Source organism: Panthera pardus, unplaced genomic scaffold (assembly GCF_024362965.1).
Source record: "Panthera pardus isolate Hobbes unplaced genomic scaffold, ASM2436296v1 HiC_scaffold_22, whole genome shotgun sequence".
Taxonomy (NCBI): Eukaryota; Metazoa; Chordata; class Mammalia; order Carnivora; family Felidae; genus Panthera; species Panthera pardus.
The window spans coordinates 53,645,339-53,672,753 of NW_026526788.1; the positions used below are offsets into that span (position 1 = coordinate 53,645,339).

The window sequence follows — 27,415 nt, forward strand, 5'->3', positions numbered from 1 at the left end:
ACTTTACATTTACTAGTATTAGAATACTCTCGTATCTGAAAGTAACTTTTTTCTAAAACTGAGAATGTATCTTCACTCACAATAGCTCTTCTTCCAAATTAAAAAGAGAAGGTATATCCTTCACCCATCCCAATCAAGTTTTTGTTTGTACAAAATACAAGAAAGAGTCCAACTATATTTTGCTTCCCAGAAAGTCTCCTTTAAAGATTAAACAAAGGCATCTGCCTTTTCCAGGCCTAAAATATTTCTATTAAGGGTAAAGCTTGACCCATGTTAGGATGTTCTGAATTTAGAAATACCAACGCATTGGAGGCTGATTCTTTTATACGTACATGGTATGGGTCTATTAAATTTTTTTTTATTAAAGATTTTCTTTTTTTAGAGCAGTGCTAAGTTTACAATAAAATTGAGAGGAATGTACAGAGATTTCCCATAAACCTCCTGCCCCCCACCCATGTCCCATTGTCAGCATCACTCACCAGAATGGTACATTTTTTTACAAAGGATGAATCTGCATTGATATATCATAATCATCCCAAATCCACAGTTTACCTTAGAGTTCATTGTTTAGGTTTGTACAACAATGTAATGGCATATATTCATAATTATACTATCACATGGAGTATTTTAACTACCCTAAAAATTCTCTGTGCTCTACCTGTTCATCTCTTCCTCCCACCCTACCTCATCCTCCACCCTGCCCCTGCAACCACTTATCTTTTTATTGTCTCCATAGTTTTGCCTCTTCTAGAACATCATATAGTTGGACTCATACAATATGTAACCTTCTCAGGTTGGCTCCTTTCACTTAGTAATATTCATTTAAGATTCTTGCATGTCAGGGCACCCGGGGGGCTCAGTCGGTTAAGCGTCAGACTCTTGATTTCTCTCACGCCGTTATCTCACAGTTTCATGAGTTTGAGCCCATGTCAGGCTCTGTGCTGACCCTGCAGAGTCTGCTTGGGATTCTCTCTCTCTCTCTGTCTTTCTCTCTCTCTCTCTGTCTCTCCGTCTCTCCCCCCCTCCCCTGCTAGCACTCTCTTTCTCAAAATAAACAAACTTTCAAAAAAATTATTAAAATAAGAGGATTCTTGCATGTCTTCCCATGCTCATTTCTTTTTATTGCTGAATAATACTCCAGTGTGTGGATGTACCATAGTTTATTTATCCATTTACCTACTGAAGGACATCTTGGTTGCTTCCAAGTTGTGGCAATTATGAGTAAAGCTAGCTGCTGTAAATGTTCATGTTCAGGTTTCTGTGTGGACTGAAGTTTTCAACTGTTTTGGGTAAATACCAAGGAGCGTGATTGCTGGAGCGTATCTTAAGAGAATGTTTACTTTTGTAAGGTGCTGCTGCGCTGCCTTCCGAAGTGACTATGCCATGTTGCATTCTCAGTAGAATGAATTCTTGTTCCTGTTACTCCACATCCCCATCAGCATTTGGTGTGGTCAGTGTTCGGAAGTTTGGCCAGGTGTGGAGTGGTGTCTCCTTTTAGTTTGCAGTTTCCTGATGGTACATGATGTGGAATATCTTTTCATGTGTTTATTTGCCATCTTTATCCCTTCTTTGGTGAGGTGTCTGTTGAGGTCTTTGGACTATTTTTTCATTGGGTTATTTGTTTTCTTATTGTTGAGTTTTAAGTTCTCACTGTGTATTTGGGATAGCCATTTTTTTAAGTTTATTTATTTATTTTGAGAGTGAGAGAGAGAGAGCACAAGTGGGGAGGAACAAAGAGGAAGAGAGAGAGAATCTCAGACAGGTTCCACATTGTCACCACAGAGCCTGATGCAGGGCTCGAACCAACAAACCATGAGATCATGACCTGAGCCAAAATCAAGAGTCGGACGCTTAACCGACTGACCCACCCAGGCTCCCCTGGATAACCATTCTTTATCAGATGTTTCTTTTGCAAACATTTTCTCCCAATCTGTGACTTGTCTTCTAATTCTCTTGACAATGTCTTTCCCAGGGCAGAAGTTTTACATTTTAAGGAAGGAGTCTATTAAATTTTTAAAGATGTGTTAGTTAAAACCCATAAATAGAAAAAATAAAACTTCTACAAAGGATTAGGTAGTTAATTCAATAACGTAGGTAAAATTTATTTATGAAATTGTGTCATGAAATGTTTATTCCACTTTGAAGTTAATTGTAATGACTTATTCACAGGGACTATCTTGAGCAGGACTGCAACAAGAAACAATGATCTCCAGCCATTTTCATTCTCAGTATCACTGTATTCAAGATTCATTTTCCAGGGAGGGAGATTCTGATTGGCTTATTTGGATCTTATGCCAACCATTGGTCAAGGGAGGATGTTTCACCTTTTCATAGATTCAAGACTGTATCCAGAGGAAAAGAGATAAAGTAAAACTGGGGTATGGTCAGAGAAAAGAGAAATGATTAATGGACAGGCATAAATCCAAGATATCCACCATGAGAGATCACCAAAAGATATCCCACGTTAAGCATTCAAGTTACTCAGCATCCTGGGATCCATAACAGGATGCAGGAAGTGGGAGGTCACAACTCAAGTCATAAAATCAAATAGTTATTGAATGTTAGGGTAAAGGACCAAGCACACACACAAAGACTTTGTTATTTACATAGTGTCTACAACAAAGCAAAATGTATTCACAAGAACTTCTTTGGAATTGCAAAGGAGGGCTGGCCTTAAAAGTTTGTGGAAAGTAAAAACAGTATATGGAAATTAATTCTGAAATGTCCATTTTATACAACCTGTGAAATATCATCCATATTGTCTTTAATTCATATGTGACTTTTTGTAGTTTTATTCACTGAGCCTCCTTACTTACAGAGAGAATTGTTGACCATTATTTAGTTAATTAATCTCTGCTGCTATTCAGCTCATTTGCATGGTGTTATCTTATGAGAAGGAGCTATTGCAAAGCATTGCATGCCCCTTAAGTATCTTTTCACTGCTCATAGCATCATAATATGCGTGATGTAGAGTCCCCTGGGCTCTCTAGTCTTGGGTATCAGTCACTCAAGAGGACAGCAGCCCAACTATTTTATTTATTTATTTATATTTATTTTACTGAGGTATAATAATTGATACATGATGTTACATTACTTTCAGGTGTGCACCAACTATTTAATAATATATTTTCTCTGTGGTTATCTCCCCAGAGCCCTCCAAAGTAAATTTCACATATGCCACATACTCTATATTTCAAATCAAACTGTCCCAACCATCAAACTAGAAAAAACAAAACCTGGAATGATGCAATACAAATAGAACTGGGTTTTATTTAAGTAGATTCACACACACACACACACACACCTTAAGTCCTCCAGAGCCCTAAAATGCAAAATGCATCTTCGTGAATGTTCCTACATTCTGGAATGTAACCTCTGAAACTGGGAAGGAAAAGTTTTTTTAATCCCACTTGAATGTGGCCCCCTTGAAGCACATCACTTACTGGAACTCAGCAGGGATGTGACCAGGACAACAGAGGATATGATGAAATTCCCAACAGAGAGTCCTGATGGTTAGAAAACAGAACCACTTGGGTGGCCAGGTCACTAGTCTTCAGTAACTGCCTGTGCTCCTCCACCTCTGGGAATTTACTAGAAGCCATTCATATATATACTTCCCCATTGCTTGCTGTTCCTTTAAGTGTTCAGAATGTGATTCTTTTACAGGAAGATGGACGGTACGAAGGCCCAACTTTGGCTCACGCCGTGGAGTTGTTTGGTGGCAGGCGGTGGAGTACACGAAACCCCAGCCCTGGGACATCAGCAAAGAGTGCCGAGAAGCCCAATGTGCAAAGAAACAACACCTTGGGCATAAGCACTACCAAGAAAAAGAAGAAAATCCTTATAAGGGTAGAGTGTTACTTGTTTATCAAGCACCAAACCCAATCATCCAGCACCATTTATGGTCTATGTCGCCAGAAACTACCTTAGATCATTTGGGTTGGGGACAAGATGCTCAGGGCTTACTGAGCATCTCCTGGTGCCAGGCCCCTTGTTAAGAATGGAGTCAGCACCAGGAAAAAGTCAGGGGCCACGAACAATGAGTATTCAGTAAGAGTCATTATCAAGCTATCCACAAAGTGCTCTGGGAGGAGAGAGAAGGAAGATTTAGGGCTAGGACGCAGGCAGAACAGGGAAGCGGACAGATGGGTCATGAAGGGTGTATAGGATTTGTTAGACAACACGGGGGAAAGCATTTCTGGCAGAGGAGGCAGCAAGGAGACATGAAAAGACTTGGCTTGTTCAGGGAAGCACATGTAGTTCCAGGTTCCTGCTCCAAGCTGGAACACAGGCTCTGTGGTGGGTAAGCAAAGGCTAAAAAGACCAGGGATCAGGTTATGAAGGTCTTACAAGGCCAAAATGCTAAATGTAGAAACTAACTTAATTGTCAAGAGAAGCATGTCCATCCATGAATGAAAAGGTGATGTATACATATAACGGAATGGTGTTCAGGCTTTCAAAAAAAGAAGGAAATCCTGTCATACTACAGTGTAGCTGAACCTTGACGACATTATCCTAAGTGAAATAAGCCAGTCGCAAAAGGACAAATGCTGCATGATTCCACTTCCGTGAGGTACCTAGAGTGGTCAAACTCTTAGAAACAGAAAGTGGAATGGTGGTTGCCAGGGGACAGGGACGGGGAGAGGGGTGCTATAGGGGGAGTTCTTTTTGATTGCATATAGAGTTTCAGTTTTGTAGGAGGAAACAGTTCTAGAGATCCATTGCACAACGAGGCACGTAGAGGTAACACTACTGTAGACTTAAAAGTGGTTAAGCTGGTAGACTTTATGGGGGCACCTGGGTGACTCAGCCAGTCAAGTGTCTGACTTGATCTGGGCTCAGGTCATGATCCCATGGTTCGTGGATTTGAGCCCCAAATCAGGTTCTACACTGATGGTGCCGAGCCTGTTTGGGATTCTCTGTCTCTCCCTCTCTGCCCCTCCCCTGCGCGCGCTCTCTCTCTCTCTCTCTCTCTCTCTCTCTCTGAAAATAAATAAATAGACCTTTAAAAAAAAAAAAGAAGAAGAAGGGGGCACCTGGGTGGCTCAGTCAGTTGAGCGTCCAACTTCGGCTCAGGTCATGATCTCACAGTTGACGAGTTCGAGCCCCACGTCAGGCTCTGTGCTGACAGCTCAGAGCCTGGAGCCTGCTTCACATTCTGTGTCTCCCTCTCTCTCTGCCACTCCCTCACTCATGCTCTGTCTCTCTCTGTCTCAAAAATAAATAAACATTTAAATTTTTTTTTAAAAAAGAAGTATTGGTCTTATAAAGTTGATATACAGCCATGACTATCAGAAAGAAACAAATCTTCAGGTTCCCCAAAAGCTTTAAAAAAAAAGTTGGGGGGCACCTGGGTGGCTCAGTTGGTTAAGCATCTGACTTCGGCTCAGGTCATGATCTCACGGTTTGTGAGTTCGAGCCCCGCATCGGGTTCTGTGCTGACAGCTCAGAGCCTGGAGCCTGTTTCAGATTCTGTGTCTCCCTCTCCCTCTCTCTCTCTCTCCCTCCCCCATTCATGCTCTGTCTCTCTCTGTCTCAAAAGTAAATAAATGTTAAAAAAAAAAAATTAAAAAAAAAAAGTTGGTAGGCTTTATGGTTTTTACCATGGCAGAAAACATTTGGTTAGTTACCACTATATATTATATATTAGACTATATATGTTATCACTATAACACAATAATATATTTTCTCCATGGTTATCTAGAAAAAGTCCCACTCTTTGCATATTAGAGGCTGTTGATGCCTAAGCCGAGCTTTGTCTGCTTCATAATTTGGTCTCTGTGATTCCAGGGGTCCTTTGCCTGCTCTTATCAGCCCTCCCTGTGCCCTCCCCCTCCACCTCCGAGTGCTGCTATATAGCAAAAACAAGTGGGATAGTGTAATGTGAGAATACTTGGTCAGCCTTCAGAGGGGTCTCTACTGGTTTGGGGCCAGGGATATTGAAGGCAGTCAGAAAATAGGGACGCACCTGAGCTAAAGCAGTGCCAGAAGGGAGAGAAACACAGAATAAGAGGTATCGACACGTGTGTGTTCCCAGGGTGAGAGCGGAGAGGCAGCCGATGATGAGATGGCCACCCGAAAAGCCAAAATGCACAGAGAGTGTCGCAGCCGGAGTGGTTCTGACCCTCAAGACATGAATGAACAAGAAGAATCAGGTAAAGCCACTTGTTGACATTAGAGATGTTTTATTTTATAGGGAAAAATATGCATTTGGTTTTCAATTATGATTTAAGTCTTGAGTGCATTCTTAACAAAACTCTTTGTCTTGTTAAATATACTTACCTTTGTATTTAACTAGATGATGGAACCCAAGGGGTATTTCGGCAAGTACAGTGTACTTCAAAGAAGATTATCATTAATTAACTAGGCCTTATAGACAGGGGATGTGAGATATATAAAATACAAGGTGGAGGATTAGACCAGTGATTCTCAACCGTGACTGAGATTTTTTTTTTTTTTTTTAACATCTGGGGGCAAACCACTAAATACCTAGGAATAAATCTAACCAAAGAAGTGAAAAATCTATACACTGAAAAGAAAGCTTATGAAAGAAATTGGAGACACACATACACACACACAAATGGAAAAACAGTTCATGCTCATGGATTGAAAGAACAAATACTATTAAAATGTCGATACTACCCAAAGCAACCTACACATTCAGTGCAATCCCTATCAAAATAACACCAGCATTCTTCACAGAGCTAGAACAAACAATCCTAAAATTTGTGTGGAACCAGAAAAGACCCTGAATAGCCATAGCAATCCTGAAAAAGAAAACTAAGCTGGAGGCATCACAATCCCAGACCTCAGGCTATATTACAAAGCTGTAATCATCAAGACAGTATGGTACCGGCACAAAAAAAGACACTCAGATCAATGGAACAGAATAGAGAACCCAGAAATGGACCCACAAACATATGGTCAACTAACCTTTGACAAAGCAGAAAAGAACATCCAATGGAAAAAAGACAGTCTCTTTAGTATGGTGCTGGGAAAACTGGACAGTGACATGCAGAAAAATGAACCTGCACCACTTTCTTACACCATACACAAAAAGAAACTCAAAATGGATGAAAGACCTAAACGTGAGACAGGAAACTATCAAAATCCCAGAGGAGAAACAGGCAAAAACCTCTTTGACCTCAGCTGCAGCAACTTCTTACTTGACGTGTCTCTGGAGACAAAGGAAACACAAGCAAAAATAAAATATTGGGACCTCATCAAGACAAAGGCTTCTGCACAGCAGAGGAAATAATCAACAAAACTAAAAGGCAACTGACCAAATGGGAGAATATATTTGCAAATGACATAGCAGATAAGGGGTTAGTATCCAAAATCTATAAAGAACTTATCAAACTCAACACCCCAAAAACAAATAATCCAGTGAAGAAATGGGCAAAAGACATAAATAGACACTTTTCCAAAGAAGACATCCAGATGGATATGAAAAAATGCTCAACAACACTCATCATTAGGGAAATACAAATCAAAACCACAATGAGATACCACCTCACACCAGTCAGAATGGCTAAAATTAACTCAGGTAACAACAGGTGTTGGCGAGGATGCAGAGAAAGAGGAACCCTTTTGCACTGCTGGTGGGAATGCAAACTGGTGCAGCCACTCTGCAAAACAATATGGAGGTTCCTCAAAAAATTAAAAATAGAACTACCCTACAACCCAGCAATTGCACTATTAGGTATTTATCCAAAGGATACAGGTGTGCTGTTTTGAAGGGGCACATGCACCCCAATGTTTATAACGGCACTATTGACAATAGCCAACGTATGGGAAGAGCTCAGATGTCTATTAACTGATGAATGGATAAACAAGATGTGGTATATATACACAATGGAATAGTACTCGGCAATCAGAAAGAATGAAATCGTGCCATTGCAACAACATGAATGGAACTAGAGTGTATTATGCTAAGTGAAATAATTCAGTCAGAGAAAGACAAATATCATACGATTTCACTCACATGTGGAATTTAAGAAATAGAACAGATGAACATAGGGGAAGGGAAGGAAAAATAAGATAGAAAGAGAGAGGTAGGCAAACCATAAGAGACTCTTAAATACAGAGAACAAACCGAGGGTTGCTGGAGGGGTGTTGGTGGGGGAATGGGCTAAATGGGTGAGAGACATTAATGAGGACACTTGTTAGGGTGAGCACTGGGTGTTATATATAAGTGATGAATCACTAAATTATATTACTGAAATCATTATTACACCACATGTTAACTAACTTGGATTTAAATTTTAAAAAATAATATAAATAAATTAAATAAATAAATAAATAAATAAATAAATAAATAAATAAATAAATATCTGGGGGTGCCTGGGTGGCTCAGTCAAGCATCTGACTTCAGCTCAGGTCATGGTCTCACCATTTGTGGGTTCAAACCCCACCTTGGGCTCTGTGCTTATAGCTCAGAGCCTGGAGCCTGTTTTGGATTCTGTGTCTCCCTCTCTCTGCCCCTCCCCTGCTCTGTCTCTCTCAAAAATAAATAAACATTAAAAGGAAATAAATAAATAGATAGATAGATAGATAGATAGATAGATAGATAAAATATCTGGATGCCCCTGGCCACACCCCAGCCAAACTGATTCCAGCACCCTCTGGCTGGGACCCTAACATCTCTATATTTTTAAGTTCCCCGAATGATTCTAATACGCAGCCAAGGTTGAGAACTCACCACGTTAGTCCATTCATCAGAATATTTTGATGTTTCTTGTATAGAGATTGCCTGCATAAATTGATTCGCTCAGACATTGAGAAGCATCTTTGGTTTTTCTTTGATCTCTAGGGAGAGGATAACTGGTGTCATTGTCTCATTTCTGTCTTTCTCTCTCACAGAGGCAAATGCCATCATGAGCCCTCCTAACACTCTGCCTTCCAGAAGAGCCCACTCTTTGACCACGGCTGGGTCCCCTAACTTGTCTGCCGGGACATCATCTCCCAACAGGCCAGTGTCTTCCCCTGTGCTGTCTTCTTCAAACAAGAGCCCGTCCAGGTGGGGCCTTAACATGATAAAACAGAAGGACCCTTCATATCATTCAAGTTATGTCAAAGGGCATCTTCCAGTGCTCTGTGGAAAGCCTCTCTCTAATTTTGAGTAACGATTACATTGAAAACTGAAAAACCCACAATTTTTAAATACTTCCAATTTCCCTGATTTTGCACTCCTACCTTCTCATATTACTATAATTACTCCTAATTATTAGACTAATCCTTCAAAGGTCATAGCAGTAACAAAACCTGATCTATGATTTTCTAAAGTTGCTTTGTCGAATATGGTAGCCACTGGCCATGGTGGGGTGGGGGCTGGGGGGGTAATAATAGCTATTTAAATTCAATTTTAAATATATTAAAATTAAATAAAATTTAAAATTCAGTTCCTCAGTCACACTATGCACATTAAAAGTGTTCCATAGCTACAAGTGGCCAGTGGCTACAATACTGAACAGTGCAGATATAGAACACTTGTTTCATTGCCAAAACTTCTATTGGATAGCACTATTCTGAGGAATAAATTAAGTTTTAATAGAAGCCACTTTACCCTTTGCTGATAGGTGAAATATATTTTATACCATCTCATACATAAGATACATGTCTGTAGAAATGAATGTATTAGAGCAAATTGGGTATGCTAGGTGTAATTCTAAAGCTGGTATTATAGTAAGTTACTTATAAAGTCCATGTAAATTACAGATTTGAAACATCTACCCTCTCAGAAGAAATAATATTAACATGAAAGCTTTCCAAAGGAATTAGAATGCCACACCATCTCCCTCGACCCCTCAAAAAGTTTAAGAAATTCAGAGGTTCAGACAGAACCAAGATAAAATAGGCACTCTTTACTTTATCAGAGGGATTGGAGGAGGAAATGGATCTGTGTAGACACTGGCTTTGGAAACATTATACACACACACTTTCTCTCTTTCTGACGCTCTCAAGGAAGTTTGCTACTGATAAGAACCCTACATGTAGTAAATCATCTTTTAAAGGGAAGCATTCTTTTACAATGTGAATAATGAACATAATTTATGCCTTATACATTCAGATTTCTATACTCAGTGAAACTGGGTCAAAGGTACATGGAAATTCTTTGTACCCTCTTGCAACTTTTCTGTCAGCTTAGGTTTGTAACAAAATTAAGAGCTACAAAGAATCAGAATTCTGTACGTGCTGTTTCAGCCTGTACAGTATCCTGGATAAATAAAAGAGCCAGAGAACTTAGATTGAGTGGCTTCTCCTTTATTTCAATCACTCAGGAGCAGGAAAGGGAAGGCCAGAGTAAGGGAGGAAAATCTTTCCAAAGAGGTAGAACTAATATGCTAGATGCAAGATCACAGAGCCCTCCCACAAGAAGACAGGAGTCAGTGCCCACCGAGTAAACTACAACAGAAAGGCAAGGAAGAAAAATCACCCCGAATGCTGTTCAAGGAGAAGGCAAGGCTGAGCCTTAGAAAGGGAGACAGTGGACAGAGTTTCCTAAAGGTTCCTGCAGACAGTGGCAAATGATAAGCCACCTTATCCAACCTTTTTCATCTTCCTGAACCTCTACCCTCTAGTTTCCAACACCACGGGGGATCAACAACCCATGCCTACAAAGGACTGTAAATCCATCCTTTTGTAATTTTCGTCCATGTATAGAGGTGAACTTCAGATGTCAACGCAAAATAACTTTCCATGAACAAACACTGTTAGCAAGATTGAGGATAAACTGGCTATTCGTTACAACCTTCTCTGTACTTATATATTTGAAACATTTCAAAAAGTCAAAACAATAAAATAAAGCACAAAAAAACAAAAATGAAAAAAAGGAAGATCCTGTTTGTTTATTTGACTAAAAACCAGCCAAAATATTTCTTAAATTATCTTGTCAGGGAACAAGTATAGAAAATAAAAATGTTGTGAAACAGCTAGAGTGAGGTTTTGACCTAGTGACTGGTATTTTTATATTGAATATACAGCCTTGGCAGGTGCAGATATGTTCTAGGCAGAGTTGGCTTCTTTCCATTCTTAATATTTTTGTGACTCACATTTTCCATTAATATTAAAAGTCCTTCCTTGTTTTCATCTAATAACTGGTGAAGAAAGGAAAAAGAGAAGACATTGATATGGACTTTTTTCTCCAATGTGTTTCTATAATTTAGAATGTAGGAAAGAACATGCATAATTTCCCATAGGCTATAGTTGAGTAATTTGGAAAAATTACTCAATTTTTGGAAAAAATTGAGCACTTTTGGAAAAAAAAATAATACTGATTTTTCTTGAGAAACATTGAATTTAAGTTTTTTCCCCCCATCGACCTGTGATTCCAAAGAACTGTGTTAGTTAGTAGAGTAACATTACCCTTAGCCTCGTGGCCCTATTGAGTAGGCTGTGAACATGACACGGTTTCACTGAATGAGGTGTTTGCTCTGACACACTATAGATTAGTTTTGAGAGAAGTGAAAAGAGGGTCTGGAAAACAGCCTCAATCCTGAATGGCCTGCGGTCATTTGCAGGCAAAGACATTTGCAGGTCTTTGCTCATGCGCCGTCAGAGGACATCCCTGGGGCACAGTGGCCATGCCTGTTAAGGCCATGTCTTTGTTGCAGTGCTTGGAGCAGCAGCAGCTGGCACGGGCGGATCAAAGGCGGAATGAAAGGTTTCCAGAGCTTCATGGTTTCAGACAGTAACATGAGCTTTGTTGAATTCGTTGAGCTGTTCAAATCATTCAGGTACGGCATGCTGTCTTCCTGCCCTTCCTCAGCCCCCCATCTTTGTAACAATACTAAACGTGAGTGTTTTCCACTCCCCGCCCAGCGTGAGGAGCCGCAAGGACCTGAAGGACCTCTTCGACATCTACGCCGTGCCCTGCAACAGAGCCGGCTCCGAGTCGGTGCCGCTCTACACCAACCTAACAATTGACGAAAACACCAGCGATCTTCAGCCTGACCTAGGTTTGTGGAACGGTTTTATATTTCCCGTTGAGACCTTTCTATCTAAAAACAAAGATGAGAGGTCCAGTCACACGAACCCTCAGCCAGTTCCACATGGTGTGCTGTTCCCTGCGGTGTGATGAAACGCTTTGAGGATTGTTTCAAGGTGCCTGGGGGGGGTAGGTGCTACCGGCATTTTCAGCAAGGAAATGCATCATGGTCTGAGTCTGTTTATGCATTCCAGGATATTTAATCAATAGAGTCTTCCAGTCATTCTGATGATGGAAAACCCTCTCCCACCTGTGTCCAACGTCCACTAGGTGTGTGGTGCACCACCCATATCCTCCCCGCCTACAGGCCGACGGTGCTCAACCCCAGGGTGAGGGTGTCTGTCCGTTGACAAGAAGTGTCTTTAGTGACCCGAGAAGAGCACTCCTGCTGAACATCCAGGGCACTTGTCTTAGTGGGTAAACCAAGATGTCTGCCTCCTCTGTCCCACTCACCACTACCACCGTCACCAACCACATCAAAAACCCTATGCTGTCATCACCACTGATGCATTGTCAGCCTACTATTTTTCTCTTCTGTTCTTGCTGACAACTAGAAACACAAAAAAGCAGAAACAAGAGAAACTGCCCTCTTTCAGTTGCTTTTTTATTACTTAAAAACTTACATTATCCTCAGCTAAGAAAATTCACCTTTTCAACTTTAGTCATAAAATGTGCATAACTATGGATTAGTCAAGTAGTTGTACCTTTAAAAAAAATCTTTTTAAAAAAATTTTTTATGTTTATTTATTTTTGAGAGACAGAGACAGAGTGTGAGCAGGGGAGGGGCAGAGAGAGAGAGGGAGACACAAAATCCGAAGCAGGCTCCAGGCTCTGAGCTGTCAGCACAAAGCTCAATGCGGGGCTCGAACTCACGAGCCATGAGATATTGACCTCAGCCAAAGTCAGACGCTTAACCGACTAAGTCACGCAGGCGCCCAAAAATTAACAGACGTTATTTTTTAGAGCAGTTTTAGGCTTACAGAAAAATGATTGTAAAGTACAGAGAGTTCCCGTATACAGTTCACCCTGGAGCAAAGCAAGGGTTAGGGATGCGGATCCCCCATGCAGTCAAAAATCCAAAGGGTTAACCTTTGTCTCCTCCAAACTTAACTACTAATAGCCTGCTCTTGACCAAAAGCCTTAATGATAGCAATAACAGTTGATTAATCCATATTTTGTATGTATATCATGTGTTATATTCTTATAATAAAGTAAGCTAGAGAAAAGACATTATTATTAAGAAAATTATAAGGAAGAGAAAATACATTTACAGTATTATACTGTGTTTATCGAAAAGCTCTGCATACACGTGGACCCACATAGTTCAAACCCATGTTGTTTAAGGGTCAACCATACTCTCCCCTCCCCAACATACACTGTTTTTCCTATTATTAATATCTTGTATTAGTGTGGTATGTGACAGTTGAGCTGATATTGACATGGTATTAACGACTGAAGTCCACAGTTGAGTGTTCACTGTGTGGTACATGCTATGGGCTTTGACAGAAGTATAAGCACATGGATCTACCATTACAGTATCATACGCAATACTTTCAATGTCTTAAAAATCCCCTGTTCCCCACCTTTTCATTCTTCCCACCTTCCCTCTGAACCCCTTTTTACTGTCTCCATAGTTCTTTCTTTTCCAGAATGTCATATAGGTGGAATCATACAGTTTGTATGTAGTCTTTTCAGATTGGCTTCTTTCTCTTGGCAGTATGTATTTAAGGTTCCCCGATGTTTTTTCACAGCTCAATAGCTCATTTCTTTTTGTCACTGAATAATACTCCACTGCATGGGTGTACCACTGTTTATCCATTCACCTTTTGAGGGACATCTTGGTTGCTTCAAAGTTTTAGCAATTATGAATGAAGCTACTATAAATATCTGTGTGCATGTTTTTGTGTGGACATAAGTTTTCGACTCCTTTGGGGAAAAGCCTGGGAACGCAGTTGCTAAATCGTATGGGTAAGCCTGTGTTTAGGAACTGCCAGCTTCTCTTCCAAAGTGGCAAGAATTAAATAGAATAACTGGCCATAAATGTGGTGCCAATGTGGAACATTGCTGGTCAAAAGGTAAAATGGCACAGCCACTTTGGAAAAGAGTTTGGCAGTTTCTTACAAAACTTAACATACCATACAATCCAGCAATTGTACTCCTTGATCAGTTTCAATTCCACATCAGTTGAAAACTTATTTTCACCCTGAAACCTGCACACAAATGCTTACAATTACATTCCTGAAGTACAAAACAACTGTAATTTTAAGGGTACACCTTCATTGTCTCTAAAAGCAAGACTGCAGTTATCCTCAAAAACCGAAGTTCAAATTCAGCCTGAAGTCCCCAACTGAATGTATATTTAGTTCTCATCTAAAACCCTGAGCTCATGGGCTTTCAAGATCATTGACCTCGTTCTCTCTTAGTTTCTTTTATTTATTCATTGATTCATTTTTTGTTCCTTCAACTATGTGAAACCAGGGGTAGGCATGGAGTTTGATGGCTTGTTTAGACAGATCAGTGAAGAGTTTCTGCAGCTTACCAATTCCACAATGCCATTATCTCCAAAATGAACTTTGTGAAAGATTCTGGCTAACTTGTCCATGTTCTGTGGGTGGTTCTGTTTCAGATTTATTGACCAGAAACGTCTCGGATTTGGGGTTGTTCATTAAGAGTAAACAGCAGCTGTCAGACAACCAGAGGCAGATATCTGATGCCATTGCTGCTGCAAGTATCGTGACAAACGGCACTGGGGTCGAGAGCACATCCTTGGGCGTGTTTGGGGTTGGCATCCTCGAGCTCAATGACTTCCTAGTGAATTGCCAAGGAGAACACTGCACTTATGATGAAATCCTCAGCATCATCCAGGTTTGTACCCATTTCATATGCACATCTGGGTAGAGCCTCTGACTATTCTAATTATTTTCTGCTAAACATACTGTGTCTATACTTCTTTCCAAAGCCTTCTAGTCTGGGACAGAAACAGAGAGGCTTGATTTAATACCATACACACACACACACACACACGCGCGCGTGTGTGTATAAGTGTCCTTATTTAACGTATAAGTATCATAGATCTCAAGCCTTCTCTCAGTGACTCTTATAAGGAATCAGTACATGATACCTTCTTGTTGTTCTGGCATGTAATAAAATTAGTAGACTAGGTTTTCAACTTCTTTGATCATTTCATGAATATTTATTAGCTCCTACTATGGCTCTGTTCCTGGACCTGGGAATATAGTAGTAAATAAGACCACATTCTGGCCTTCACCTAGTGGATGAGGCAGACAATAAACAAATACAGAGAGAATGTACTTTTAGGTATTCATGGGTTCTGAAAAAATCAAGCAGAGTAAGGGGATGCAGTGATGCAGAAGGCTGAGAGGAGTAAGCACAGGCCACCCTGAGGAGGTGAGAGTGGAGCTGAGCCCTGAATCAATAGACCATGTGCAGGTCTGCAAAAAAGAACATTCCAGACCAGCAGGAACAAGCTCAAAGACTGAGACAGGAGCGAGACAACAAAAAGGCTAATGTAGTGGGAGCCACATAAGCCAGAGGCACAATGGTAGATGTGATTCCAGATGGGTAGGCAGGGGCTGAATCATCTTGGCATTTTAGGCCATGGTGAGGAGTTTGACTTTAGTCCGTGTGACATAGGAAGCTGTTGGAAATTTTTGAGCAGGGGACTAACATAATTTGATTTATGTTCTCAAGAGGTCACTCTGGCCCCATTGGAAAATGAACTGTGTTGGGGATGGAGTGGAAGCAGAGAGACCAGGTGGGAAGTTGTCACAGTAACCCGGCAAGATATGAGGATGGCTTCCACTAGAGGTTGGTAGGACATGGAGTGACACACTCACGATGGCTGCGTCACATGCTGCAGGATCAAGTCTAGGTTTTCAGCCTCCCTGTCAACCGATGGGGAATCAGTGGATTCAGTGTCCAGCAGTTGATCACCGGAAATGCTAGCGACATTAAGATGATGATCACATGGTCGGGTGCTCATTACCCTGTTGTTGAGTACGAGCACTGTACTAAGTGTTCTCTGGGAATCATCTCATTTCACCTCTCACCAGCCCTGCCGGAAGCTGCTATTATTATCCCCATTTTCACCTGGATATGCCGATAACCATTTGTTTTCATATGAACTGTATTCTTTTCCCTCACTCTCCCTTTTTCTTTTAAATAAATATGCTTTGTATAATAAACACACATATAATAAATGTTTTCTTTGGGACTAAAAAACTACCTCTTACTGTTACATAACTATATTAGTTCAAATATTTGGCTTAGATGTTTCCTGATGAAAACAGAACATCTTTAAAAAATGATGTGGTGGGTTTTTTCCCCTTAGTTTCCTTTACCTAAATAACACTCTTTTTGTGTCCCTGGCAGAAGTTCGAGCCTAGCGTTAGTATGTGTCATCAGGGCCTACTGTCATTTGAAGGATTTGCAAGGTAACCTTTAAAATATCTGTTGCCCATCATTTAAGAATACATATTTTTCCCACGCAGTCCTAAGAAAATTTGTTTCCTCTAGGTTTCTGATGGATAAAGATAATTTCGCCTCTAAAAATGATGAGTCACAGGAAAACATTAAAGAACTACAGCTGCCCCTCTCCTACTATTACATTGAATCTTCACACAATACCTACCTCACAGGCCACCAGCTCAAAGGAGAGTCCTCAGTAGAACTCTACAGCCAGGTACAGAATTCCACGTGACATGGGATTTCCATTATTGCTATAATTGCTGTAAGTCACAAAAAAATCTGACTTCTGACTCCTTTGAAGAACTTACAAACTATTATGTGTGAAATGTGAGGAAACATGATGTGTGGGAAACTGCCTATACACGCTGTTGTTTTGTCTATTTCTTTTTGTTTTCTTTCTCCCTCCTATCTATACTTAACCTTTTTTCTAGGCACTAAAAAAAAAAGTATTTGTTTGAGACTCATAGCTTTTAAATCCTAGTTAGTCTGACCTATTCCTACTATAATTAGATTTTCCCATGGGAAAATTATCTGATCGTTTCACTAAATGCTAAATAAATCAATACAATGTAGTAGGAAAGCATAATAGAAAATACAGCTTTCTATGAAGTTATTCCCAAAATATTGTTTATTTTCATTTGCAGTTTGTTAGATAATCAATCCATCCCTATGGTAACCAACTTAAGGAACAAAAATCTGCAAAGACTATGAGCACTGTCCCTACACACTTAAATTCATGGGAATGTTCTTGGAAACTTAGAAGGGTCTCTGGACTAGAAAAAGCACATCCGTTTGACCTAAACACCAACTCTCAATGATCTGCATGTCAGTTGTTTCTGTTACATTTTCTGCAACTTCCTCATCTATGCTGCCTGTTTTCTGACCTCCTATAAGAAGAGTTCATCAGGAAGAAGCTAACCTAGGCTCAGGGAATAGAAGTGTGTGGTTGGGGGTGAGGTGGGGGGAGGATGTTTAAGTGTGAGAATTGTCATTGTTCACACAAACCCAGCAGAGCTGAGCTTCCTTCGTTCTCCTGATCAGTCCAGCTATTCCTCAACCATGGGTCAAATTCTGTCCCAAAGCTTATCTACTAAGGAATATGTATTTTAAACTCTAAAAATCTAAAGTACTTTAAACGTTTATTTTTGAGAGTGTGTGCACATGCGCAAGCAGGGGAGGGGCAGAGAGAGATGAGGACAGAGGATCCGAAGCAGGCTCTGTGCTGACAGCAGAGAACCTCATGTGGGGCTCGAACTCGCAAACCATGAGATCATGACCTGAGCCAAAGTCAGACACTTAACCGACTGAGCCACCCGGGCACCCCTAAGTACTTTTATTTTGAAATGAAGATGTGTCCCTAGAGTAGTGATTTTCAAAGTAGGTGCTCTGTCCTGGGACCTCAGCTGGGGATGCTGAGATAAGGAAGCAGCAAAGTAGGAAGGCTACACCTCCTACCCCCACTGCAGCTGAAGTCCTGTTCTTTTTATGTGCTTTACATATGACCCTCCATTTGCACAGAGAATTCCAAGGTTAAAAGGAGTTTGAAATCTATTGTTCCAGTTCTAGGGGAAAGAAATGAAATGTGTGTGTGTGTGTGTGTGTGTGTGTGTGTGTGTGTGTGTGTATCTCCCAGGAAAATGAATGAGCAGGGGCCAGTGTCCTAACTTTAATTCCTGCTTCACTTCCCTATTGACCTCAAAGAGATTTTTTCTAACTCCTTAACATTACACCCCAAGTAGAGTCTTTGAATGAGGCATGAAAGCCCCTCAACTAGACTCAGAGAGGTTGTTAAACCTAGTGTGAAGATTCGTCATCCTTTATTTATCAGCACTCTGCTCTCCCTCAGCCCTCCTAGTTATCTCCTCACCTTACTCCCCGGGACAGATCGGAAGTGAGAAAAAGCCCTGTTCTTACCTGGAATTTCAAACCCTGGTTTTCTTCTTCTAGCTGTATGTGGTCTTTTTTTTTTTTATTATGAAATTTATTGTCAAATTGGTTTCCATACAACACTCAGTGCTCATCCCAACAGGTGCCCTCCTCAATACCATCACCCACCCTCCCACTCCCCATCAACCCTCAGTTTATTCTCAGTTTTTAAAAGTCTTTTATGCTTTGGCTCTCTCCCTCTCTAACCTCTCTCTCTTTTTTTTTTTCTTCCCCTCCCCCATGGACTTGTTAAGTTTCTCAGGATCCACATAAGAGTGAAAACATATGGTATCTGTCTTTCTCTGTATGACTTATTTCACTTAGCATAACACTCTCCAGTTCCATCCACATTGCTACAAAAAGCCATGTTTCATTCTTTCTCATTGCCACGTAGTATTCCATTGTGTATATAAACCACAATTTCTTTATCCATTCATCAGTTGATGGACATTTAGGCTAGGAATTTACCCAAGGGATACAGGAGTGCTGATGCATAGGGGCACTTGTACCCCAATGTTTATAGCAGCACTTTCAACAATAGCCGTATGTGGTCTTAATGTCAGGCAGACTTAGATAAATACCTTTAGTCTCTGCCTGCTAAAAACCATCTCATCTGCTGCCAGTCAGTGAGCGTTCTTCCCAGTGTGGCTCACCACAGACATGAAGCAGCCTCATGCTCCTGCTGGCACATGACACAGCCATCTTCAGCCCAAAGCAACACGCCTCTTGATGCTTTAGGTGTTGGGAGAAGCTGACATCCTTGAGAGTTTTTAGGCTGCAGAATCGGTTCCACCTGGGAGATAGGTCACCTGGGAAGACTGGGTGCTGCATGCTGTGCAATGGAAGAATCTAGCAAAGACGTCATAAAAAATATAAATATATGAGGGATTCCACAATCTGAGTTTTCTTGCAGCAACTCTAGTGGCCACTCTCCCCAGTATTGGATTGTTACCACATGGAAATAGTTACATGGAGTTTTAAACCAGTGAGTTGGCCCATTCATAGATACATCCGCCTCTTGGTATGCTTTGCCCTTCCAACACATGGACATCTTTTAAGATAGTTCACAACAGAGTCTACGGAGGAAGAGGCTGCTCCAAGCAAATATTACAGAGCTGCAACCTGAGCACGTGTCACGAGCTCTGCTTCCAGCTCTACATCTGGGATGGCAAATAGGTGTCATCTCCTCTAATTCATCAGGGTGTTTCCTGAAGCACTTTCCTGCCGAGGTTGAGAGATAAACATACCAAAGCTTAAGGGGCAAGGATGTTGATTGGTTACTGATGATACCATGGGCATGGAAAAGGGCAGTTTGTGCATTATTTGCCTCTGTAGACAATAAGGCAAATCCTTGAGGACTGCTTGCTTCTAGTCTTAACGTGCTATGTGTTCCTAGTGAAGGCATTAGCTGATAGCAGAATTTGGGTCTAAACAGAGAGGATTTTATTCTGATTACAGTCGTACAAATGTTTAGCCAGGCCATTAAAGAATCAGTGGCCTCATTTCCTTTGGGCTGCAGCAATAGCCCCTTCATCTCCACCGATATTTGCCCAGATAGAGCACTGGCCTGGCTCTCTCATTTCAGGATGTACTGTGTATAGGTCCCTCAAGGGACCATAGTCGCTGGGAAAATAGTCCTATGGTTTTGCTATCAAATTTTACCTTCTGATAGTATTCAGCTCTGGTAAACACTCTTTCCACCATCATCTGTTGTCTCCCCTAATGAACTGCGGCTTTTGGCCCAAATGCAGGATTTATTTTAGATCTTACACCCTCCTGAATGTGAACACTGATAGGTAGAAGCACATGCCGGGCAGCATCTGAGGCCCTGTGTCCCTTTGCTCATGCGGGCTGGATGTGTTCGTTAATCACACAGGTCCTCCTGCAAGGCTGTAGGAGTGTAGAGCTGGATTGTTGGGATGGAGACGACGGGTTGCCCATCATCTATCATGGACACACGCTGACAACCAAGATCCCCTTCAAGGTAACGCTTCCTAACGGTCCCTAAATCCCATCAGGGAGTCACTGTCTTTGTGCGCCTTTTCTGTGAGTGACTCTTCCAATCACACCTTAAGTTGGGGTTCTTGTCCCGAGTCTGTAGACTTCCCGAAACTGTATGGGATGTGCACATGTCCATTTTTCTGGGAGTTGATCTAGAACTCCCATTAAGTTCTCACTCAACCAGAGCTTAATAACCAGGACCTGAAATGAGTTACCTTGTAATTATATTGTTGCAATTTTTACATCCTAAGATGATATATAAAAGGCAGGAGCTTTGCTCTTGCTACAGGAATTAAAGGTCATTTATCCTGGTGTCCTGCTGACAAAGACCAACATCATGTGTTGGGAGATGATTAAATAATATTACAAAGTAATGAAAATTGGTTCTACTTGGGGAGGTCGGTCACCCAGGAAGACTAGGCTCCTTGGATTATTGTTTCGAATTCTAGATAGTTTATTCATTCATTGTGCAATTACTATCCTCATTCAGTGTTTTTTGTTGTGTAAAATCATTTTTCTCTGAACTGTGGCCGGGCTGGAATGGAATACTATTATTTCTGTCTTATATGTAGACTGGATAGCTAAAATGCATTTTCTCTTTAGCTCATCTTCCTATTCATCTCTCCTGAAACTTTTGTACTCTATATTGAGAGAAGGAAGATTTGATAACTGTGTTTACGTGCACACATGAGTATATGTATATATGTCTTATTGTCCCAAGTAGATTGATTACAAACTCTTTGAAAACAGAAAAGTATCTTAAGCCTTATCATTTTGATGCTGTAACCAACACAGTACCTTTTACCTATAATGTAATCAGTATACATACTGATTTATTAGATTTGGCATACTAATAAAATATATAAGCTCCTTATAAAGTATGTAAACAAAACTCAGTATGAACAGTTTAATGTATTCACAGAAAACTGCCTATCATCTTGCTTAATTTGAAAATACCTTTGAAAAAAATAAAACCATTTTGGCCAGAATTTTCTGCATACAACAATTTATATGCTCTCTGTGGCTATAAGTAACTGGCCTTCTGATACATCTGGAGGACATCTGGACTCTAATGAGCTCTTCTGGCTCCCGTAGGAGGTGGTTGAAGCCATTGAACGCAGTGCCTTTGTCAACTCTGACCTGCCCATCATCATATCGATTGAGAACCACTGCTCATTGCCTCAGCAACGAAAAATGGCAGAAATTTTCAAGGTAAGCTATAAGCTAAGAGGCAGGATGGTATCTTGGCCTTTGTCTTCTAACTGTTGCTTTTATATGGAGCCACCATGGACCACATGACAGCTGGACCTCAGCCATGAAGCACAATTAGGGTCCCTCAGAGCTAAGAATTGCCATGGGAGCTTGGACTTTCTCTTGAATGGTCCATCTTTTCAGCTGAAGTGATAGAAGCATTGTTCTGTGGTCTCCTAACCATTTCCATCCAGAAAGCCTTAGGAGATAAGGAGAGACCAACTCTCCAATGCTTCTGGTACCACAAATCAGGGATGCTGGGATGTCACCTGTCAGTTGTATGTGGAAAACTGAAAATATCTCAGGGCAAATAAGTGAAATTTTCCTGTGTCTAACACTACAGATAGAGGGATCCAATTTGGCAAAGACCTTAGACCAGCCAAAACAGTTGCTATAACACTTGGTTCTTCCTTATATAGGCAAACTATCATGCAGACAGATTTAGGGGAAAATATTCCTTTATTCTTCCCCCTTCCTCCATTGATTGAGGCATTTATGGAAATAAGGCTATCAGGAGGAGGGAGGGGCATGGGCAGAGGAAAATGTCCCCAAATACTTATGCCAACAAAACTAATTAGCTTTTCATATTGACTTTTTTTTTTTTTTGCCATCATTTAGAATAATGATCTCAACTTTTTTTTTTTTTTTTTTTTTTTTTTTTTAGAGAAGTAGAATGTATGCACATGTGTGACTGGTAGGGAGGAGTAGAGGGAGAGAGAGAGAGAGAGAGAGAGAGAGAGAGAGAGAGAGAGAGAGGGAGAGAATATCTTAATCAGGCTCCATGCCCAGTGCAGAGCCCTAGCTCAGTCTCACGACCCTGAGATCATGACCTGAGCCAAAACCAAGAGTCAGACGCTTAACCTAGTGATCCACTCAGGCTCCTCCTCAACTTTTTTGATTGTATCCATCAGTAAAATACTGTAGTATATGTATTCCTATTGTACGCTTATTGACTTATTCATAAACTATACATATATCCTACTTATTAACATATTTTATACATTAATAAAACACACAAAAATAGAATATGAAAGGGAATAACATAAAAAGATGAAGTAAAGAATTATTCTTATACTATTATTTATTAATGGTACAAAATCCCTTTTGGTCTCATAAAAATTTTAACAATAAATGTATTACTGTTTTCAGTGGGAGTAATGTGATTGAAGACATTCATTGTTTTTTAAATTTTTGTGATCTGTGACTTGTATGTCTGGTTTTAAGTTTAGTTTATTACTTCAGTGTTTGATATTAATGGCTGTAGCAGCTGATAAAGACAGCTTACGAAGAAACGTGTGCAGACAGAACAGGTGCTCTTGCCAAATGGTGGTACCCATTTCTCAACTCCATTAATGAGGCAAAGATACATGAGACACTAATAAGCTTCATTTTTGTTCTTTTTTAGTTAAAAATTTACTAGAATTAGAAACTGCTGTATTTTCTACCCTCACCTCAATGGATTGTCTTGTGCCTACTCCCACCGCCCGCCTCCTTGAAGATACACATTCCCCTTCAGAGGCCAATGCTCATAAAATCTTTGTGAGAAGACTGTATAGCACATTCTCCCCATTATCTTTCAACCTCGTCCCCACTCCTTACCTACCTCAAGGTTTCTATCCTTTTGACATCTAACTCACATCTGGAACAGATTGTGTTCTATAAACCACAGCCTCTAATTGAATCTCCTTTTCTTTCTTTAGTGTATCAGACCCTAAAGGACCTTCCTAAATAGTTAGAGCTGCCCCCACCTGGGGAATGGCCTAGACCTCTCCTTCTGACCTTCCAGCCACCTCCCTTCCTTCCAGTAAGAAACTGTTGGCGGGGAGGAGAGACACCACTTCTTTCCTACTTTCTCTTCCTAGGATTTGCAGAACAATTCAACTGAGCTGAAATATCTATTTGAATTACCCAAGCGTAGGTAAAAGGCACTGATCGTGTGTTTTCCTTTATTCCTTTCAGAGTGTGTTTGGAGAAAAACTGGTGGCTAAGTTCCTGTTTGAGAGTGATTTCTCAGATGACCCAATGCTTCCCTCACCCGACCAACTTAGGAGGAAAGTGCTCCTTAAAAATAAGAAGCTAAAAGCCCACCAAACACCAGTGGATATCTTAAAGCAAAAGGTATTCTCTCATCATAGAGGCTAGGGGTATGCTGTGTGCCCAGAACAAAGAAATCAATGTTATTCTTCTGACCTTTCAGAAGACCTGCAGGGTAACCAGTTTTGTGACAGTTGAGTTTCCTGGAATGAAAAGTTTGAACTTTGGCTTTCCCTTTACTAGACTCATAAATACTGTCCCCTTCCTCACCTAGAATTTTATGTCATGAAATTAATTTCTCATGTAGAATGTATCTCATTATTTAAATTACTCTGAACAGGATAATGTGTGCCTCTTATCTCTAGACCTAGACTTCATAGCTGTCAATCCCAAAGTGGTTGCCATGGTTCCCTTTAGGTAAAGCACCCCTGTATAGGGAACCCTCCCCCACCCTTAGAGAAGCACCCCACCCTGTAGGAGGAGCACTTGCACCAGGGGCTGTGACTCCTGAGGTCGGTAGTGGAATCCCAATACCAGCAGTCCCGTGGTCCCAGCATGGAAGTTGGCACAAGGTATCACCGTAGCTTGTGGACTCCAGGGCACTCCCATACCGATCTCACCCACAGAGATCTACTTCCCAAGTATCACAAACCTGCTTGTGTAAAGAGCCTTTGGCCCAAAGATCCATGAAGAAGTGTAGCTCCAGGGCCACTGAGTTCATATGCCAGGTTGCACTCATCACACAGAATGCCAGCTGCCAAACTATCTGTTCTATTTAGGCCTCTGTCTTTATTATTGACCCTAAAACACCACTTTTGAAACTTAACAACAAGAGTTGCTGCACGAAGCTAAGTACAGTGGTGCCGTTTCAGCAGCAGGGACGATCCAGAGCTCAACCTAGTTCGTGGCCAATGGCTCTTAATTTCTGTCCATGCTATCACCTCCAAGCCTCCAGGCCTTATGGCATTCCTGTTTCAGAGGCTTCCAGAGAACTGAGAAATTAGCAGAAGGATTCTTTTTTTTTTTTTTTTTTTTAACATTTATTTATTATTGAGAGGCAGAGACAGAGCATGAGCATGGCGGGGGTCGGGCAGAGAGAGGAGGAGACACAGAATCAGAAACAGGCTCCAGGCTCTGAGCTGTTAGCACAGAGCCTGATGCGGAGCTTGAACCCACAAACCACAAGATCATGACCTGACCCGAAGTCAGACGCTTAACCAACTGAGACACCCAGGCGCCCCTGCAGAAGGTTCTATGAGTCCAACAAGTTTGGAGCCTTGTGCAAAGTCGTTAATAAAAAAATGCCAAGTCAAATTGAGTCAAGTATCCAGTTATACCTAGTTCAGTAGTCCATTTGGGACATTCATCAAACCTTCTAAAAGCCCTAATTTGTAGAACTCACAGGTAAGGGCCTGAGTTTGAAGCCGAGTGATATATAGCATGGTTCTACAGAAGGAGCGTTAGATATAGAGCTGAGATACCAGTTTTTAGTCACTGTCTCTGTCACAGACCAGCCACGTGACCATGGGCCAGTCAAACTTTCTGGGTCTCCATTTCTTCCTCTATAATATGGGAATGTGAAGGTAACTAGAGCACAAGATTCTTCGGACACGAAAATCTCACAAAATCTTTCCTAAAGTGAATCATGGGACCCCTGCCAGAATTGCAGACCACTCTGGAAACATTTCATTGTCCCACATCTCAGTCCCTGTTTCCAGCATATCTTGCCATTCCTAGAACATTACTGCTTCCCTGAGGGGCCCTTCAAGAATCTTGTCATCTGCTGAGTAAGTACCAGGCAATCCCCAGGCTGCCCCGCTCACCTGCAGTGGGATTCCAGACGGCCCAAAGTCCAGGCTGAGTTAGGAGCTTATGTTACATCACTTAGTAAAGTCAGTGATTCACCATGTGCCCAGTTACTCCAGATGCCCTCAGGGCAGGGGAGGATGAGGCCGGAAGCTCCATCATCTTTAGACTTACCCTTCTGAAAACAGATACTTACAGAAAGTGCCCCAAACCATTCCAGCCAAGGGATCCCTACTGGTCAGTGTTGCCCTAACTGGAGAGGCTCAGGATTACCATGGATCCTCTAGAACTATGCCCGGCAAACCTTTTTTGCTCAAGATTCGCTTAAAAGATTTTTGAAAAACTTTCCTCTCCTGAAACCAATATTACACTATATGTTAACTAACCAGAACTTAAATAAAACTTTGAAGGAAAAAAAAAGAAACTCTAACTCTCACACGTTTTTCCCCTTTTCATACATTTTTAAGTTGACATTAGAAATTTTATCACAAGTGTAAATAGTTACAAAGGATATGTTTTCAAACGTAATATTTATTATATGTAAATACAGATGACATTAACTATATATCAATATAATGTACAAAACAGTCCTCATTATCAAAGAAATCAGCACAGTCAGCCAGATGACGTTTGGTCAGAAAAAGTCTGACTTTATTTTTTTTTCACTCAAGTAAACATTGTATTAACCCTAAGATGACCATCACACTTTTGAATATTATTTCTAAGATAGGTGGACAGATGAAGGGAAGGGAGGGTAGGAAAGAGAGAGAGAGAGAAAGAGAGAGAAAGTCATGAAGCCTTGAACATTCTCGTTGCCTAGATGAAATAAGATCCCCCCCACCTGCCCTTAGCTTCTCCAGACTCTCAGGAGCCCTGCATTCTCCAGTGACCCTTTGCTGCCTTAGGTGGTTTTCATCTCATCTCATGCATCACAGATTTTTTTATTGGTAAATGAAAGTTATACGTTCCTTTTATAAAGCCAGAAAAGAACAGTTAGGACAAGAGCATGGGGAAGGGAGAACCAGCCAACCATAAGCTTGTTTGCAGGCAGTCCTGTTTTTTGAAAAGTACACACGGAAGTTGAAGATACTGAATCTAGAAATTGATTCCTTTAAAAATATATGAAGCTGAACATCCCTAGATGTCTTTGTGTACCCTGGAGGCACACAGTTTGAAGATGGCACACAGCTCTAGGCCAAGAGTTGCAAAACCCCCCAACCTCAGGGGTCAAGCAACATAAATATGAGGGGACAGGTGGCTACATGACAGTTGGAAGCAGCCAAGACAGAGTGGAGCATGCATGCCCTCATAAATGAACAGCTCTAATTAAATTCTTTTCAAAAAATTTTTTATTATGTTTATTTATTTTGAGGGGGGGGGAGAGAAACAGAATCTGAGTGGGGGAGGGGCAGAGAGAGAGGGAGGCACAGCATCTGAAACAGGCTCCAGGCTCTGAGCTGTCAGCACAGAGCCTGACATGGGGCTCGAACTCACAAGTGTGAGATCATGACCTGAGCCGAAGTCAGACGCTCAACTGACTGAGCCACCCAGGCACCCCTAATTGAATTCTTTTTAAAACATTGTGCCAGCCAAACCAGTCTGGTCTGGAGGTGAAGTCAGCCCTGAGGGCCACCAGTTTGAGCCCTCTGCTAGGTTTCCCTGTGTCCAGGTCTGTGCTCTCAAAGCTGCTCCAGAAAGCCTGCCATTATGAGGGTTCCAGGGGCCATGAGATCTACGCTGATGGGCTTTGTTAAGAAGTCATTCAACTAAAACATTAGCATGTGTTCCCCACTGCCTGGCCCTCCTCAGATGATGCATCAGTAACTCACTACCCAGCACAGGGTGCTTTTTCTTCTACAACACTGTTCCTCCGTGCTGTTTTGTTTACTCAGCAACTACTGCCCACTCCTGACTGCCAGGTAG

At 41.2% G+C, this 27,415-nt stretch overlaps 1 protein-coding gene across 9 annotated transcripts in view; it reads left to right on the forward strand.

Moving 5' to 3' along the window:
- The window catches only part of PLCE1 (phospholipase C epsilon 1), a 321,468-nt gene that overhangs the window by 243,995 nt on the left and 50,058 nt on the right, over positions 1-27,415 (forward strand). For 7 of the 9 annotated variants that reach the window (XR_008424888.1, XM_053909742.1, XM_053909736.1 and 4 more), the window contains 11 exons: positions 3,667-3,849; positions 6,038-6,155; positions 8,863-9,019; positions 11,613-11,735; positions 11,821-11,957; positions 14,613-14,851; positions 16,379-16,440; positions 16,523-16,688; positions 20,277-20,384; positions 21,497-21,613; positions 23,612-23,770. Coding sequence is in view for 8 of the 9 variants with exons in the window: in XM_053909742.1 (XP_053765717.1) it covers positions 3,667-3,849; positions 6,038-6,155; positions 8,863-9,019; positions 11,613-11,735; positions 11,821-11,957; positions 14,613-14,851; positions 16,379-16,440; positions 16,523-16,688; positions 20,277-20,384; positions 21,497-21,613; positions 23,612-23,770 (1,569 nt within the window). In the remaining variant the exon portion in view is untranslated. The remainder of the gene's footprint in view (positions 1-3,666; positions 3,850-6,037; positions 6,156-8,862; positions 9,020-11,612; positions 11,736-11,820; positions 11,958-14,612; positions 14,852-16,378; positions 16,441-16,522; positions 16,689-20,276; positions 20,385-21,496; positions 21,614-23,611; positions 23,771-27,415) is intronic. The other 2 variants (XM_053909740.1, XM_053909741.1) reach the window with 1 other exon arrangement.